The sequence below is a fragment of the Diuraphis noxia genome, unplaced genomic scaffold, assembly GCF_037042655.1.
Source record: "Diuraphis noxia isolate RWA-SAM2 unplaced genomic scaffold, SU_Dnox_SAM2 contig0004, whole genome shotgun sequence".
Classification (NCBI taxonomy): Eukaryota; Metazoa; Arthropoda; class Insecta; order Hemiptera; family Aphididae; genus Diuraphis; species Diuraphis noxia.
In genome coordinates, this window is record NW_028301714.1 from 65,410,255 (window position 1) to 65,428,039 (window position 17,785).

Below are 17,785 nucleotides of genomic sequence, written 5' to 3' on the forward strand. Positions count from 1 at the left end.
GCGGCATATACCCTTATTCTTATATTAGAAAGTAACACTCTTTGATTTTACCGTTATAATGACCCTTCCTTTTACCGTTATACCGCTTTCTTAGTCGTGTCATCCTTTGGCGGCAGATCCCTTTTTATGCGCACAACAAATCTACTCATATACGCAGGCGTATTTTATTAACGCATGCGCACAACAAATCTACCCCACCTAGCTATGTATAAAGGCTTCGCACGAGCCGTCGAGCATTCAGTCTGCGTCCGGCGTTATACGATACTTCACTCGTTGCCATACTTGGTGTTTTTCTCGTTCCTTTTACATTTTTAACGTTATTTTATAACAAGTGCGTTTATTAACATGGCTGGTTCAATCGCTGATAACTTAGCTGTATACAAGAAGACCTTCAAATATGTACCGCCAACACCACCAGCCGAACTTCTTGAAGCAACCAATTTCACGCTTGATTTTGTGAGTCGCAAGTTTATCCAAATTGGTATTGACCCGACATATAATTTCAAAGTCGTTTTGCTTATAATAACGCCATCGCGTTATGTTCGAATTACACCGGACTTATTAAAGAAGATATTGGATTTTATGGGTCATATCCTTTCGTTCATATTGGACCAACCACAAAGGTACAAGCGTTTTACATTTTTCGAAACCGATATATTTAAACTATCTAGTATGGTGTATGGTGGCGAAAATGTATTAGTGATGGAATCGAAAAATGTAGAAGGATGCAGAGTTCTTCTAAATCGTACAGATCTTCTTCAACTGCAACGTTTAGAATATGCTATTTTTGAAGCCATCGTTCGAAAAGATGTATATACAGTCCCATTAATTTTAAAACAAATTAATCAGTTTGGTGCGTACCTTGAAGAGAAATGTTCTCGAGAAAAATCGCCACCGAAAAATATTGAAGAAAGGAAATTGTACATTAAGAACATGCAACTCGATCGGGATGATAGGATCGTGAAATCTGCTCCAAATCTTACCAGGCAAATCCAGATATATGCTGTTACACAGTTGGCCGAAAATTGGGAAAATCGGAAGGCGCAAAAATCACAAGAGGTAATTAAAAAAATATATATATATATATTATATTCATAGAAATATTTAATAAAAAATATTTTTTATTTTAGTCATGTTATGCTGATCCAAACTGTGAAATGACAGTAATACTGTCACCCAGCTGCCCACCAAAACCCATTATCACCAGCTTACAGGATGATTCCTGTACAATACGTGACGCATTTGATAAGCCGGAGGATCAAATTCTAGCTAAGGTAATAAATAATTTTTAACTAAAAAAAAAAAATATTTATCTAATATTTAATTAATTTTCCAGCCGCTAGATCATTTTGACGGTTCGCAATCCCCCTCATGCCCACGGATCAACATAAGAGATGGGTTTGATTTATTCAATCGATTTGATTCACCAACCTCAACTCACGTCAATCACCTCACTGAAGCACCATTACGTGGAGTGAAGCGTCGACTACCACAATCACCCGCAAGTCCACCATCATTCGACGTAAATGACGGTCCGGATTACTTCAATCCAATCGGTACGTCAACACCATATCAACCAACATTCGCCCAGTACCCAGCACCAGTAAGCGGTGTTAGACGGAGTTTATTTTAATATTTGTTTTAATATTTATTTTAATAATTCATGTGAAATAAAAAACAAGCGTGATATTTAAAACAAGTTTTTTTTATTTATTAGAAAATAAGTTAATAATTACAAAGTATAAAAATATTTACAAGGTATAAAAAATAATTACAAGGTTCACAATTTTCTAACATCGCCACTAAATGGGTTATAAGTTATAATCTGATCATGTAGTATTAAACAATAAGCTGCAGTCTTTTCTGGAATAACTGTGTCCGTTTCAAAGTCTATTCTTAGGTCCACGGTCGATGATTTAACGTTATCGTTCTGGTACGACAAATCAACAACTACGATTGACACATAGTTTTGAAAAATATGTTTTGATAACAATGGTTCACAATAATCTCTTTCGTAATACGATTTTTGAAAGTCTGTATACGCTTTGTAGAGTATGCTGGTAGTATTGTTCTTAAAATCTGCTCGAAAGTCTTCATATGGATACACTTCAGAGTTTAAGTGTACCTTAAGATTTTTTAGTTGACAGTGATCAAACCGCCCAGCGTCAGTTTCGATATTGTTTTTTCGACTTGTTTGTAATCCAAACAAAACAAATCTCGGTTTTTCCAGTAAGCTGCTAGACTTAACAGTCCATGAGTGAGAAGTATTTCTTGGGAGAACAGGATACTCGCATAGATCCCAGGTCCTGAACGCACACGACAGTGTTTTACGAGAATCTAATACTTTCAATAACTTTAATTTTTCTTTATCACTGACTTTGATAATAGGCATCTTCCAAGTGACCTTGGTCAGTTCAATTGTAATTTTTTTATTTTTATCGACGGCGGCGGTTGCGCCTTCGCCCACAACATGTATCGCATCAAGGTCGGTAGACGCGCGATTCAAAATCAGTTGCTGATTACAATTGAGTAATATTTTTTTATAGTCTTCACAAAATCCGAATACATGTTTTAGAGGAATACATCCGGAAAATATATTATTGGTCATGAAATTTTTATTATCTTCACTATCCATGGCAGAGTCCCAAGCCGCATTCTCTAACGCATTCAAATCGTTTGGAGTATACGAGCAGTATGCTTTCAAGCAAGAAGACACTCCAGGTGATTTCAATTTCTGTATTTCTATTCCGTTTATTTCATATCGCATCTCGGAGAATAAAAATACCAATCCGTTATTCGAAAATCGAACTTCTCCAGATGCATCGGCTGGTTTGTTAACTTTTCCCTCGATGTAAATATAACTCTCGCACGGCAAAGTGTAAGCATCCATGTTTTGAATATTAATTCTAATTTCTTCATTGTATGATAGAGCGGTGCTTGAATACGGTGTGAACGAATGGTAACTCTTTTGAGTTATTTTACAGTCGTCGACATAGTCGGCCGTCACGTCTAAATATGAGTCTTCCATCATTGTAAAGAACGAAGAAAATTTAAATTATTTTTGGTGAGTTTGATATTTTTCGGCTTAGATGTTGATTTCTTAACGGCGGGCGGTATACTGATAGGTTTTTTGATTGTAGCTCTTTTTATATTAAATTTGAGTGCCATATCCACTACGGGTTATTTGTAAACGAACTGTTATTGGCTCACCGCGTAGATTAATCAGACAGTCGTTTTGATCTTTAAGCGTGATATTTACTTTAGTTATTGAAGTCGTGTTGAGACCGTAGAAAACTGGATGCCTAGGTACCTCAACGATTTTATATCCCGCGGGTACAGTAGGATAAAGCTCGTGTATGATCTGGCTCGGTGCCCCGTCACAGAATGAGCCGGTGATTAAATTACACTCTACTTTTATACAGTTTATTTTCATTATGTTGACAATATTTTCAGATTCGTGAGTAGCACCAGTAGTGTATAGCACATTTCTAAAACCTAGCAATTTCGCTATGCTATTCTCGACTCCTAAATCGACTTCATGACTACACGATATCATACACTTTAATGTTCTGCTGTTTGCTTTTAACTCAAAAAAACTGACATAGTCGGGCATCATTTTTTGTATAATAGACTCTAACTGATTCAACTCATACGTCCCCGTAGGTATAATTACGTACTCATTTTCATTGATTATATTACGAAAACCAATAGTATTGCAACCAGGTTCTATGTTTGGTATAGAATTATTCGTCTGTAAACTCAAAAGACAAATCTGTGCTGTATTTTCCACTTCTATGGGTGGAAAAATCTCGCATGACAACTCACTCGAATTTCCGTTTAATGTTATTGTATACATGATAAAAATTTTAAACACAAGTGTCCACAATTTGTAGTATTATAATCCTGCTCTCTGCTGTAATTGAAACGTATGTCGCATCCGTGAAAATATTGTTGTACTTCAATTGGAGGTGGTAAATTTCCAAAGCTGTCGTAATATTCGACTTTTTTTCCGATTTTTTTATACGCTACCCAATGCGTTCCTGCACCGTTTTCAGTGTCCAAGTTAATAATCGCTGATTCTTTGCGTTTAGGACGTAGAGGCAACCTGTCTTTACTAAACACACCGATGAAATGAGGTATTTTCATTGAACGAGCGATTTTTATAAGTTCGAAATCGTACAACGCTCTACTGGGTAACGTGTCAATTAGTTTTTTGATTTTCTATATTTTTTCGCTTTTTGACCCCTACCACGCGGTGTTTCTATTTTGTATGAGTTGCCTTTATACGGTGCGAGATATAACCCTTTGCCCAAATGCGAAGGAATGTTTCTATTAAATTCATTAGCAACCTTCACAACGTTGGCTACACCGCCAGTCAGGGCTCCCAGAGCTGACAACCCGGCGAAAATCGGTATGAGTGGTAGCACACCGCCTTTTTTCGGAATATTTATTGTTCGTGGAACTTTTGTCTTCTTAGTTTTGAATGCTTTTCTCGCGACGGCTACACATTTTTTAGTCAATTTCATCAAGTTTTTTTCACCGGTATTTTTCTTTATAACGTTTTTAGCGGCTTTAAGTGCTGCTTTAAAACCACAGCCGGCGCCTACTTTACGTTTTGCTTTCATGGCGGTAGTCACGCCCCAAGCTACAGCTTTTTCTTTTAAACTTGAATCTTTTGACTTGAACCTATCCCAGGCTCGCTGTTCTAATATATAATCGGCTTTGTTACGATCTGCGATAGAGTTGCTATGTTCATACGCAATATCGTGGTCCCTACAAGCAGAGTCCAGTGGGTTTATGCCTTTATCACCGCGAGCTAATCGTTTTTTCAAATTTGTACCAGGTCCACAGTATTGATAACCTGCAACGAAACATTATTATTATTATGACAATATCGGATTTATTATTCAAGGCTTACCAGGCACGTGAACTTCCAACGGCAATTTGTTTATAAGCGTGTTGATAAGTCCGCCACCTTTATTCTTGCTGCTTCTTCGAGCGAGTGACATTGTGTACTGATTGCATTCCGTCGTTACAGAGATATTTATAATGAAATTCGTCAAACAAGATGTACAACTCACAGTTGAAAACGTGGACCCACCCTCTTCGTTTAAGAAACAAAGACATGGAGCGCTTCTACCTAATACGATTAGAGCACTTATCGTAGGTCCTTCAGGCTGTGGGAAAACTAATTTAATATTTACCTTATTAACACACATTAACGGAATACGATTTCACAACGTTTACATATATTCAAAAACATTGGATCAACCCAAATATAAAATGCTAAGTGAAATATTATCGGGCACTGATGTTGAATTATTTACGTTCTATGAAAACGAACAAGTTATTGAACCTGAGAAAGCTTTACCAAACTCTGTGTTTATTTTCGACGATATTATTACTGAAAACCAAAAGATTGCAAGAACTTACTTCTCCAGGGGTCGACATAATTTAGTGGATGTTTTCTATTTAGCCCAGAGTTATTCAAAAGTACCAAAACAACTTTTGCGCGATAACGCAAATTTTATTGTATTATTCAAACAAGATGAGACTAATTTAAAGCATGTGTATAATGAGCATTGCTCTGGCGATATGTCATATTCAGAGTTTAAAGACTTTTGCACTTCGTGTTGGCGTCTGGGGAGATTTGAGTTTATCGTGATAAACAAAGACTGTGAACGCGACAACGGTCGATATCGTCATGGATTTGACACATTCGTCGTTATATAAAGTGTTGTTATTGTAGAAATGCTTCATTCACAGTCATGGCTGCCAGTGGTGATGTACTAGGAGAATTGATCAAAGCCAAAGAAAATATTAAACGCAAGTATACAGCATTAAAACAAGGAAAAGCCGATATTCATTCATTAGTATCGGAAACGTTAAGTCCGATTATCGAACCATTAGAAAAAATAAAACGTTTCGATCCAACAACATTTCAAGCTCCATCATCTAAGGAAGACAGCGTTAGTGTTGAAGATTCTTTCAAAATAAACGACTGGTATAAGTCTTACGATATAGACAAAACGTATGGACCTAAAATACAGACAAATGGAAGTGTACTCTTAGGTAAAAAAGAAATTAAACTCGTTGATAATACGTTAACTATTGAAGATACGTCATATCCACTAACACAAGGACTTGGTAATTTAATATTTTCAAAAAATCCTAAGCTGTATACCAAAAACGATTTAAAAACATATAAATCAATATTAACTCAAACTTCAGCTCATCTGACAGCAGACGGAACAAAAATTAAAAGAGGTGGGAATAAATACACGGATTTAATCCAAAATCTATTTCCATCGGGCGCTGGACTGTCAGTCAAATTACAAAAACATAATTTAGTATACTGGAACGACCCTAACGAGCTAGTCGAAAGATTGAAGTTACTATTAGCATCAAAAGCAGCTGGTAATACAGGTGTTTCAAACGAAATACTCTCGATTTTCGAGGAATTGCGTGAAGCAGGGATAATAAAACATATTCCAAATGTCTAAACGTGAAATCTCAGTCGAATTGCACAAACCGGCTAGGAAAAATTATATACGGCGTAGAGTTAATGTTTATGGCAAAAACGATCTATGGCAGGCAGATTTAGTCGAAATGATACCATATTCGAAAAAAAATAAAGGGTACAAGTATATTTTATGTGTTATAGACTGTTATACTAAATTTGCATGGGCGATACCATTAAAATCTAAAACTGCTAAAGAAGTTTCCAACGCAATGTCTAAAATACTGCTTAAACGCACACCAAAACTATTACAGCTCGACAATGGTAAAGAATTTTACAATTCTACATTCGACGCGTTGATGAAGAAACATAATATACACAAGTATTCTACGTATAGTACTATGAAAGCGTGTATTGTTGAACGGTTCAACCGTACATTGAAAGAAAAAATGTTTAGAGAGTTTACGGCACGTGGCTCACACGAGTGGATATCTATTTTACCGAAACTGATAAACGAATATAATAATTCAAAACACAGGACCATAGGCATGACACCAGTGCAAGCTGATGCAGATCCAATGACGGTTAAAATAAAACAACGAAAAATTATTAATCGAAAAAATAAATTTAACGTTGGTGATAACGTTCGTGTAAGCACATATAAAGGTGTATTTGAAAAAGGTTATTTACCGAGCTGGTCTACAGAAATATTTAAAATTGTTAAAATTAACGATACGTTACCTATTACTTATCAGCTACAAGATTATACTGGAAAACCGATTGCTGGTTGTTTTTATTCAGAAGAAATATTGAAAACAAATTATCCGAATGACTACTTAGTAGAGAAAATCATACGTAGGAAGGGGAAACAATTTTTTGTGAAATGGCTCGGATTCGATAATACACACAATAGTTGGATAAATACTTGTGATGTTAAAAAATAGTGTCAGTCTAGCTGCAGACATGAACGTGTTTGGTAGTTCTCAGTCTAGTGAAACTAATAAATTTTTAGTAAATCTCGAACAAATTGTTAAATCGTTTTTGCCTAAATTAGATAAAATCGACCATTTACTTGAAGAAAATCATAAATCTATTCTAATTCAAGAGGAACAAACAGAAAAGCTAGAATTAACGTGCTTAGAGATTACAGAGCACATGACAAGAGGCGAAGTATCATTACAATATATCAAAGAAACTATAGATGAGATTAAAAAAATAATACCAGCTATACTGAGCCGCCTTAACACTATAGAAACTTATTATAAAGACAAGGCATAATGTCTTCAGCCATATTAGACATGCAATGCATACTTGGCGTCAACAATAAATACATGATTAAAGAAATGTCTATTGTAGACACAGAAACATGGGCAACTCAGCATTGGATTTTTAAACATTCAAAATCCATAGAGGATAACAAAAGTCGTAAAACCAACAAGTGGCTGGAACGTAATTATCATCAACTAGCTATAGAATACGGTGATGTCGAGTACGAAGAAATAGGTAAAATATTGAATTCATTAAAATTCAGTTGCATCTACGTCAAAGGTGAACAGAAAAAACAAGTTCTTATGGAGTATATACCACACGTTGCACTCATCAACATTGAAGACTTAGGCTGCCCTCGTTTGGATCAAATATGCGATGACGAAACTCTACCTTGCTGTATTTTTCATATGGAAATTAATCCTAAACAATGTACATTTTATAAAGTTTTTGCTATAAGAAAATGGTTTGTAAATAATTCTTAAAAATTTGATTGTATTTAATAAACATTATATTATATTTTAACATTAAATTTTTTTTTTTTTATTTATATGTGTTAACATTTGTCAGATTTACAATTCAGGGTTATAGATTACATTTAAACGTAAATACAAATTATTCGAGTGATATTTACAATAAATATATATATTATTTACAACATAACAAAATATATACATGGTATTTACAATATAACAAAAATATATACATGGTATTTTACAATAAAACAAAATATATACATGGTATTTTACAATAAAACAAAATATATATATACATGGTATTTTACAACAAAACAAAATATATATATGATACTTTACAAAATAGATTACAATTTATATATTATATAAATTACAAAATATACATGATATTTACAATAATTTCAATTGTACGTGTTGTAATAGAAATATATCTCAAGAGTAATATAACAAACTATATACAGGTTGTAAAATCAGGTTATGAAGTGTAAAAGGTCTCTCATTAACCCTTTCTCTTCCTCATTCCAGTTTCCTTCTTTGTCTAATTCAGGCCAATCATCTCTCCTATAAAATTATAAATATTATAAGTAAAATAATTTATTATAAATTTATTTTAAATTTACTTTAGAGAGTAATGTCCGTGAGCCAAGGTGTGGATTTTATCTTCTAGGATAACTCTCTTATCATCAAAGTTATTGAACGTTAATTTGTTTGATTTTATTGTCATCAGTTGATGCTTGAAAGAGCGGATGGACACATTTTCTCTCCTATTTTCCCCCTCCTCATCAAACAAACACTTTTTATGATCGCTAAACGTCATATGATTTTTTACAACATGCTTTCTTATTCCTTTGGCTTTGATCATCTCCTCGCCATTTAAAATGTACGAATATGACTTTGCTCGCAGCGCACAAAACTCAGTCATTATGAGCCCACCCGTCTCATCGGTAAACAGACCTGGGATTTTTTTGCGTTCGGCAATGAAACATGGATGGTCCTCCGGCAAGTTGGAAGTATCCATTCGTTCGAGCAAGTTGTTATTATTTTTAAGGTCTTCATAGAAATCATTGGTTTGGATAAAATAGACCAGTGAATCTATAAAATATATATAAATTATTACTAAATATATATTGAATTAATAATAATAAAAATAATACCTGTATCTGTATACATGAGCTCAATTTTATCTCCATAATGTTTTTGCATTACATTGTAATGGTAATCGTACATCAAACTTTTGCTTATATCGAGGACTGCGAGACCTGTGTATAAAAAAAAATCACAATAATAACTTTATATCTAAATTATTAATAGAAAAATTACCAATATAAATAGGTTTATCAAAATTAATGATTTTTTTTTCTAATGATACGGCATTCAGGTTTTCAGAATACGTAGTGCAGTGTTTAAAAGTCGATCTGTTTATTAATTTCTGCAAACGTCGGTCACACGATACAAGCTCCATATCCATACGTTTACGAACGTTTTCCATAGTTTTTCCTACATTAAAATCGGGTTATAAAAAAGGATAATTAAAATAATTATTATTTATAATAACATACCGAATACAGCATTATTCATCAATTTGAAGAAATCCCGCTCAAATTCATTTTCCGCCTTCTTCCTCATACTTGTGTTTAATTCAATATATTTGGCAAGCCAAGGTGATTGTTTGAATTGAATAACTCTATGCACCTATAATATAAATGTTAATAATTCTATGATAAAAACATGAAATATAAAATTTACCTTTTCAACTATGAGGCCATTGTTCAAAGCTTGCTGGAGGTTACGATAGTGAACAATATAATTTTTTTTCGGTTTAAATGTCGCCATGAGTTTTTGCACTTTTGAGCCTATTGGTATAGTGTTTTGCGGTAAAAATGGCATGTCATTATGCTTATGATGGAGTTCTTGTGGATAAGCTATATCGACTTCATAGATCCGTCCTATGGGGGAAGTTGCGTTTAAATCAGCTAATCCATCGAGAGACGGTTTAACCCACTTGAAGCCTCCATAGGGCATGAACTGCGACATTGCCCAGCCATAAAGATTGTTGCCTAAAGTTTTTAAAGTATAAAATGAGCTTTATAATATCAATAATAATGTATAGATAAACTTACAATCCTGATAAACAAGCCAAGACTTCGGGTCTGCCGGGTTATAATCAGGTGTTCTCTCATTGTTAGGTTTCGCGTACCGCATGCTGGCCTGTGTAAGTCCTCCACGAATACCTAAAAAAGTGTTAATGTATTATATATGTATTAAAAAAAAATAATTTCAATATACTAACCATTTTCACACATTAAGAGCATATCATAATCCGACAGTAATTCCAGTTTTATTGCAGTGTGTTTCAACATTGCATCGAAAGAAAACCCTGGTGCTGTAAAATAATATGCCGGATCCAAATTGTAAGTTTTTAAGCATAAGTCTCGGAAATTTTCGAATACGTCTGTCAGAAGCAAGACATCAATTTTCAAGTATAGATCCGAATACTCTCCCAGTGTTTGACAATTGAAATGACTCCATACATCTTTAGCAAACTGATATTCAGTATCTTTTATATGTTCTTCTGTCAATATGCTGTAAAAGTCCTCTATTGCAGGTAAAGTTGTTTGTTCTAGCTTAGACCAATCATCGGTGAAGTCGTAAGGATAAACACCCTTACGGGTGACAAGCGGAAAATCTTTATTGGAAAAATGTTTCATGGTTATGCGAAATTTGTCCATGTTTTGTGTTTTTAGATTGGCTGCAAGAGTTGACAGGCTTGTAGCCATAAATCTAAATGTATCCACGAATCTGATGGTGAAATTATTGCTTATGTATTTCGAAAAAGTGATGAATTTTTCCTCGCTGTTTGGAATAACATTTATTCTATGCGAATCATAACCAAGTTCTGTTATTATAAAATGTGCATCATAGTTGGAAAGATTATGTAGGAAAACTGGTACGTATTTCGGTTGTTTAAGACTTAAATTACATATATTGCATAAAGTCTGTCTAAACTTCCCGGTCAGGTGGTCGTGATCGCGAATACGGGTGAGGTTATTAACATCACATTTGCACAAATTACATGTAAAACATGATATGTGTCTGGCCGTATCTTCATCAGTCATGGTTAAGGGTATGTCCGTCGCCAACAATTTTTCTATTTTCTCGCTCACATCGACAACACTTTCAATGAAATGCTTTGCGACATCTTGCTTGTTCTTGCTACCGCGGTAAATTACGGGTTCGGTTGGTACATCGAATTGTTTTAGCAGCTCTAATGGCACGTTTTCAGCAGCCTTAACTATAAATCCATAACTCATTGGACGGTGTTTCTGTATGATTGTCGTATTATCCCCCTTTTTCTCTTCGGTCTTAACAAGCAGAGCCTCGAAATCGGCATATATAACAATAGGATGCCTTTGCGCGTTTTGCCATGCGTTAAATTCAAGAACTGCTCCCTCTGCGGGTATTTTTGGTAGTATAGGTTTATGCGGGCCGCATATTAATCTGTGATGTTCCAGCGCTGCCTGTCCGCTTAATTTATGTTTTAAATTTTGTTTGTCAAATGATGTAAAGCATCTTTTGCAAAATATAACTTGACCTTCATGATTAGTTTTTTGCGAACGGAGTAATCTTGAAAAATTTGAGATGTGAGTATAATGTGTATTATCACCATCCGTCACTAATAATAAATCAAAGTGATCCCGTTTTTCATCGTCTACGACTTTGAGTGGGAAAACCTCATATGAAGGATACTTTTTCGGTGGCTGTAATCGTTTTTCAAGTCCGTAAACATTTACAGAAACGTTCTGATTATTTTTTTCAAACTTTGAAATATCCGACAGCGGCGTTGGAAATGAAATACCGTTAAAAATGTATTTGTCCTCATGCTCGAAATAATTTTCATTGACACGCCATTTATTCTGTTCAACAACGTGTTTTGCTAATATAGCCCATTTAAAACACTGCTGGTCTGTATTTTTAGGATTTATTATTGCTCGTTTATCTATGATGGATTTTGGTAATTGTATATATGACGAACCGGATATTGGTGTATACTTATAAACGGCTAGTAGTAAACCATCGATGGACTGTAACGTAAACCCGCTACCACGAGAAACATAGGCCTCTTCTTCGGCTAATAATGTCATAAAAGATTTTTCGACTATTGTTCCGATTTTTGTGCCCATAAAAATTTCTTTGGCTGATGTTAAAAACGCTCGATTTTCTGATGAATTTGGTACGTTTGGTCTGTTATATGTAGCCTCGAGCTTCAAGCTAAACTTTATGGGATGTTCCTGCACGTGAGTTTTTAGCCTGTCTGATAGAGCCGGTTCGAGAGAACGGAGAAAATCAGGGTAATTTTGAATATTATTCAGATTTTTCGCGAAATACCATACTATTTTACGTTTTCCTGACGATGAAATTTCAACAAGACCCGGGGATCTAACCAGTTCCATACGCATTTTTTTCGTCTTAACAGCCGACACGGTGTTGGCGGTGGAAACGCGTTTGCCATTAGTCATAGTTGTATATGAATCTTTAAAAAAAAAAAAAACCTAATTAATATCTAATGAAAATAAAAAAATCTAGCACGAGTGACATTTCTTTAAAAAAAAAATTTAACTTGCAACTGATTATTAAATTAACGGCAAACGTTTTTATGTAATTAATCAACCACGGCTTTTAAAAATGAATTAATTTACGAAGGATAAATAAAATAAAACTAACCTGTATCCTCCAAGTCCAGAGTTTTATTCATCACGGTAATATCATCATTGAAAGCTGTGTTTGATCCGCCGGCCGCGATATCGGGGACAACAATTTGAGGTGCGATCTGGATATATGCTTGGTCTTCAATACGAGGCGCGAACTGTATAACGCTTGGTCGTGCTGGCTGATCTATGATCGGTGCAGCTGGCTGATCTGTGATCATACCAGCTGGCAATGGTCTGAGGTGAGCTTGAACGTTGACGATACCTTAGGGGTAATAATAATAAATTAATATTGTATAAAATAAAACTATATATTTTTAGTACATACCATGAATGTTCTTACGATGCCTATTAAGATGCGACTTATCGTTGAATGTCGAAGGGCATGCAGTGCACGGAAAACGTACACCTGCATGCTTCTTTTGGTGAGCGACCAAATTACGTTTTGTGGTGAAAACCGACGGGCACTGCACGCATTGAAACATATTTTAATTTAACAAGTAATAGCGAAAGAAAAAAATAAAAACACAAAGTTTTAGGAGCAAATAATGCTTAAAAATTAAAGCGCAAAGAAATTAACACTTGTAAAAATATTTTAAAGACTGAGAGAGAGTAAATATACATGAACAACGGTTTAACACGGACTAAACGGAAAATCAAGAGCCTCTTCAATTTATAAGGTCTATATGAGATTTTAGGTGGGAATCGTTTACAAAAAGCAATACGGTAGGCGTTAACAGAGAGAGACTTTGACCATATATGGTCACGATAATCCTTTGAAATAGCCACCTACCCTCAACCACCATAGAAATCGATCACATCCAATAAAACAATAAATTATCAATGACAGAAAGAGACGACTAAGAGAGCGGTATAACGGTAAAAGGAAGGGTCATTATAACGGTAAAATATCAAAGAGTGTTACTTTCTAATATAAGAATAAGGGTATATGCCGCCAAAGGACAATGCAGGCTTAGCCGCCTACATAGATATAGGTCAAGTCCAATAAATTTCCATTGACATAAAGAGACGACAACGTAAAGCGGTATAACGGTAAAAGGAAGGGTCATTATAACGGTAAAATCAAAGAGTGTTACTTTCTAATATAAGAATAAGGGTATATGCCGCCAAAGGACAATGCAGGCTTAGCCGCCTACATAGATATAGGTCAAGTCCAATAAATTTCCATTGACATAAAGAGACGACTAAGAAAGTGGTTTAACGGTAAAAGGAAGGGTCATTATAACGGTAAAATCAAAGAGTGTTACTTTCTAATATAAGAATAAGGGTATATGCCGCCAAAGGACAATGCAGGCTTAGCCGCCTACATAGATATAGGTCAAGTCCAATAAATTTCCATTGACATAAAGAGACGACAACGTAAAGCGGTATAACGGTCAAAAAAGGTATCTGCCGCCAAAGGACAATGCAGGCTTAGCCGCCTACATAGAAATCGGTCACATCCAATAAATTTCCATTGACATAAAGAGACGACTACGGTAAAGAGTGTTATTTTCAAACTTTAATTTATGGCTACTTTTCTATTACATGTATAACGAATATCTTTATTGGCTAGGTGACTATTTTTATATTTTACATTAAACCTTATATTATAATTTTATTAAAATAAATATATTTTCTCGTCTAGTTAATAGAGTGAAAATAATGCCAAGGGTGTAAGTGGTCATGTGGCCTAATGGGGTAGTGCGTCAATGTATTAACGTGGAGGCGAGGGTTCGAATCCCGGCCAGTTATTTTGTAGTTTTTTTTCCAGTGATATATCAATTGTATACTTGCACGGTTATATTTGATAACATGATAAGTGATAACATGATAACGGTAATAATGATAAGTGATAACGGAAATAAATATCTCGTACACGTACGCGACCGGATTTGATAACATGATAAGTGATAACGGTAATAAATATCTCGCGCACGTACGCGACCGGATTTGATAACATGATAAGTGATAACGGTAATAAATATCTCGTACACGTACGCGACCGGGCGGCCGGGAGGGCTAGAGGGCCAGCAGAGACCAGGAGGTCAGAGGGCCAGCAGAGACCAGGGGGTCAGCAGAGGCCAGCAGGGTCAGAGGGCCAGGGGGCCAGCAGGGCCAGCGTCTATTGTGTGATTGAACTGTCTATTTCTATCTACTATCATGTATTTACTTACCCAAAGTTTAATTTGCTGCCAGAATAATATCCACTACATTTTAATTTTTTAATGGTATAACTAAGGTTTTGGTTTAGGAGATTTAATTAAAAACGATTTGAAAAATCATAAAAAATGTGCTCTTCATACAATATTATTATAAGTTTGAAACTTAAATTTTATATTTATAAACAAATAAATATGTGTTTGATGTTGTACAAATTGTACATAACAATGAAGTACAATATTATCCTTCAGTTGGTTTTAGTCGATTCGTATTTTGCGTTTACTATTGAATTTCGGGTGACGACAACACTTTCTTCCAAGTATTCCTTTCTGAAAGCAATGTTATTACCTTTATACTGATGTCTGATATTTACATTATAGAGAACATAGTATAAAAATATAAAACATAAAATATGATGTATAAATTGTTTTTTCAGTTATTATACATTTCATAGTATGCTTTTGACGTTTGTGAGCTCTGTGAGCTCCGTCACCCCAAGCTAAAAATTTTTACACCAACATTTCACAACATTATGTTACCATTTTGTAACGAAATTTAACCATGATAACCTTTTTTTGTAACTTACAAGAAAGTCCAGAATCTCAAACTTAAATTTCAGGTACTGGGGTGACGTCACCCCAGAACCCGGTACCTTTCAAAATGGTTTTATTGATTTGAAATTCTAAGAAGATTGTTTAATCATTTTGTAACCAAATGTAAACCGAAATTCGAGATTCTTGACTTAACTCAAATCCCGTAAAAACCGATTCAAGTACATCGGGTGCCAACGATACGTCACCCCAGCAACCCGGTCCCCTTCATAACTTTTTTTTTACTCGAAATTTTCAAAAGATTATAACCATTTTGTAACCAAATGTGAACCAAAATTCGAGATTTTTGATTTAACTCAAATCCCGTAAAAACCAATTCAAGTTCGTCGGTAATCATTGTGACGTTACGCGTAAAACCAAGTACTCTTTAAAGTGATTATTTTAATATTATATATAAATTATATAATATAATTTATTATATATAAAATTATTTTATTCTTTTCTAATAAAAAAAGAGTATTTAAAATTTTCAGGTAAGGTTAGGTTAAATTAGGTATAACACTAACAAATTATCAAATACCGGATGTCCAGATTATACCACAATATCATTCTAGATTAATTCTTAACTCCATCGTGCTTAGGTGCTCATTATGTATTTAAAAAATAATTATAATCATAAAGACAAACGAATTAAGTTTGTGTCGTTTGTACGTTAAACCTGGCCAAGGAATAAAATGTATACCTTGCGTTCCTTATTAATCGTTGCGACACTGAAATACAATGCAACCAATTTGCGTCCATCACACTTTTTTTATAAACCGGTCATTTGCGTCCGAAATATTTTTGATGAAAACGCACTAAAACCGTGCAAAGTTGCCAAAATGCATTTTGGAATACAATATATTACGTATAGTCATAAGTCGTATACGACTGATCACATTATAAGTTATAACGAAAAGTTAAAAGTTCCAACAATTAATATTTTTATTGAATCACAACAAATAACAAGGAGGTATTCCGTTATTTTACCACTAAATATCCAATTTTGTCATAATTTGAACATAAAACTTACATAAAAAGTTCTTATCTACGCTATTTTATTTTTACGCTTTTCAAAAATAACTTATTAGTAACTTTATAATACATTTTTAACCTTTTGAATTTTTATCTTTTATTTAAAAAAAAAAAAAACATCTCTAAATAGCTGAAAAACAATAAAAATGGTTTCATTTATCATTAAGTTTATCATTTATACTACTGTTCTTAATGGCTTGGTGAGGGGCGGTCGTACGCTTAATCTGCGGAAACGCGCTGAGCGTACGTACCGGCCGCAGTTGCTAGTTCCCGGATGGGTGATCACGGATTTATAGCAACATATCCTTGCCACACATACAAAAACACGTGTTACAACCCTACCCACTTAAAAACTTACAAACAAATACACAAAAATAACCCCTACCGTATACCCAATGGTCTATGTTGCCGCGGGTTCCCTTACAAAAAAAAAACTACTGTTTTAATTTTTGATTTAAAATAAACAGTAATGGTGTGAATTGTTTTATCTATTATTAGTAGACTCTGTTTTCCCACATAAAAATATATTTATTTAAAAAAAAAATACTGTATACAAACTTTACATCCGATACTGTATATTCAATTGAAATTTAATTAGCTCATATAAATAGATAGTTATATTATAATATCCTTGGGGGTTTTTTAAACATTAATATGTACCTAATATAGTTTAACATTATAATACAAATATAATAATATGTTTAAATGATAAAATGATAAAATTGAACATAATTACAGCTATAAATATTACTTAAATGCTACAATGATAGGAACAGAGAACTTAAATATTATGATATCAATATAAATTTATGTAAGTACCTACATATTGATATCTTATAATATAGCGTGTATGAAGCACTATGAAATAATTAATATCATCTATAAAGACTAAACATTTTGTATGTTGTGCTAAAAACTGTACGATAATTAATTCAAACATAAATTATTATAATAATTGCGCTCAAACCACAATATTATCTGGCAGACGACATGATCGATAATTTAAAGTTATCAATGTCTAGGAAGGCTGTCAAAATTTAGGGATTTCATACATCTTGACGACCGACTATAGTTAATAAATCAGTTTAC

General features: G+C 34.1%; 3 protein-coding genes across 4 annotated transcripts in view; 2 read left to right on the forward strand and 1 right to left on the reverse strand.

The window, feature by feature from the left end:
- Positions 1-17,785, forward strand: part of LOC107172973 (uncharacterized) — a 95,221-nt gene that overhangs the window by 38,090 nt on the left and 39,346 nt on the right. The window lies entirely within an intron of this gene.
- On the forward strand, positions 288-1,633 carry LOC149056366 (uncharacterized). Its single transcript, XM_089225609.1, has 3 exons — positions 288-1,059; positions 1,131-1,274; positions 1,337-1,633. Exons 1-3 carry the CDS (start codon positions 346-348, stop codon positions 1,631-1,633), a joined length of 1,155 nt encoding a protein of 384 aa, XP_089081735.1. The 5' UTR covers positions 288-345.
- LOC149056367 (uncharacterized) lies at positions 8,478-13,221 on the reverse strand. The gene is made up of 9 exons (XM_089227637.1): positions 12,925-13,221; positions 10,493-12,733; positions 10,323-10,433; positions 9,949-10,259; positions 9,762-9,894; positions 9,523-9,699; positions 9,357-9,461; positions 8,823-9,294; positions 8,478-8,763 (listed from the first exon to the last, which is right to left on the reverse strand). Exons 1-9 carry the CDS (start codon positions 13,127-13,129, stop codon positions 8,673-8,675), a joined length of 3,846 nt encoding a protein of 1,281 aa, XP_089083763.1. The 5' UTR covers positions 13,130-13,221; the 3' UTR covers positions 8,478-8,672.

What these genes read in the sequence shown, in the direction of transcription:
- LOC149056367 (XM_089227637.1), bottom strand. Translation starts at nt 13,129, where the DNA reads ATGATCACAGATCAGCCAGCTGCACCGATCATAGATCAGCCAGCACGA. An exon ending in ATGGCCTCATAGTTGAAAAG is followed by an intron (nt 9,895 to 9,948) that starts GTAAATTTTATA and finishes TTTATATTATAG; the next exon opens with GTGCATAGAGTTATTCAATT. An exon ending in GATGAATAATGCTGTATTCG is followed by an intron (nt 9,700 to 9,761) that starts GTATGTTATTAT and finishes ATTTTAATGTAG; the next exon opens with GAAAAACTATGGAAAACGTT.
- LOC149056366 (XM_089225609.1), top strand. Translation starts at nt 346, where the DNA reads ATGGCTGGTTCAATCGCTGATAACTTAGCTGTATACAAGAAGACCTTC. An exon ending in AGGCGCAAAAATCACAAGAG is followed by an intron (nt 1,060 to 1,130) that starts GTAATTAAAAAA and finishes TTTTTATTTTAG; the next exon opens with TCATGTTATGCTGATCCAAA. An exon ending in AGGATCAAATTCTAGCTAAG is followed by an intron (nt 1,275 to 1,336) that starts GTAATAAATAAT and finishes TTAATTTTCCAG; the next exon opens with CCGCTAGATCATTTTGACGG.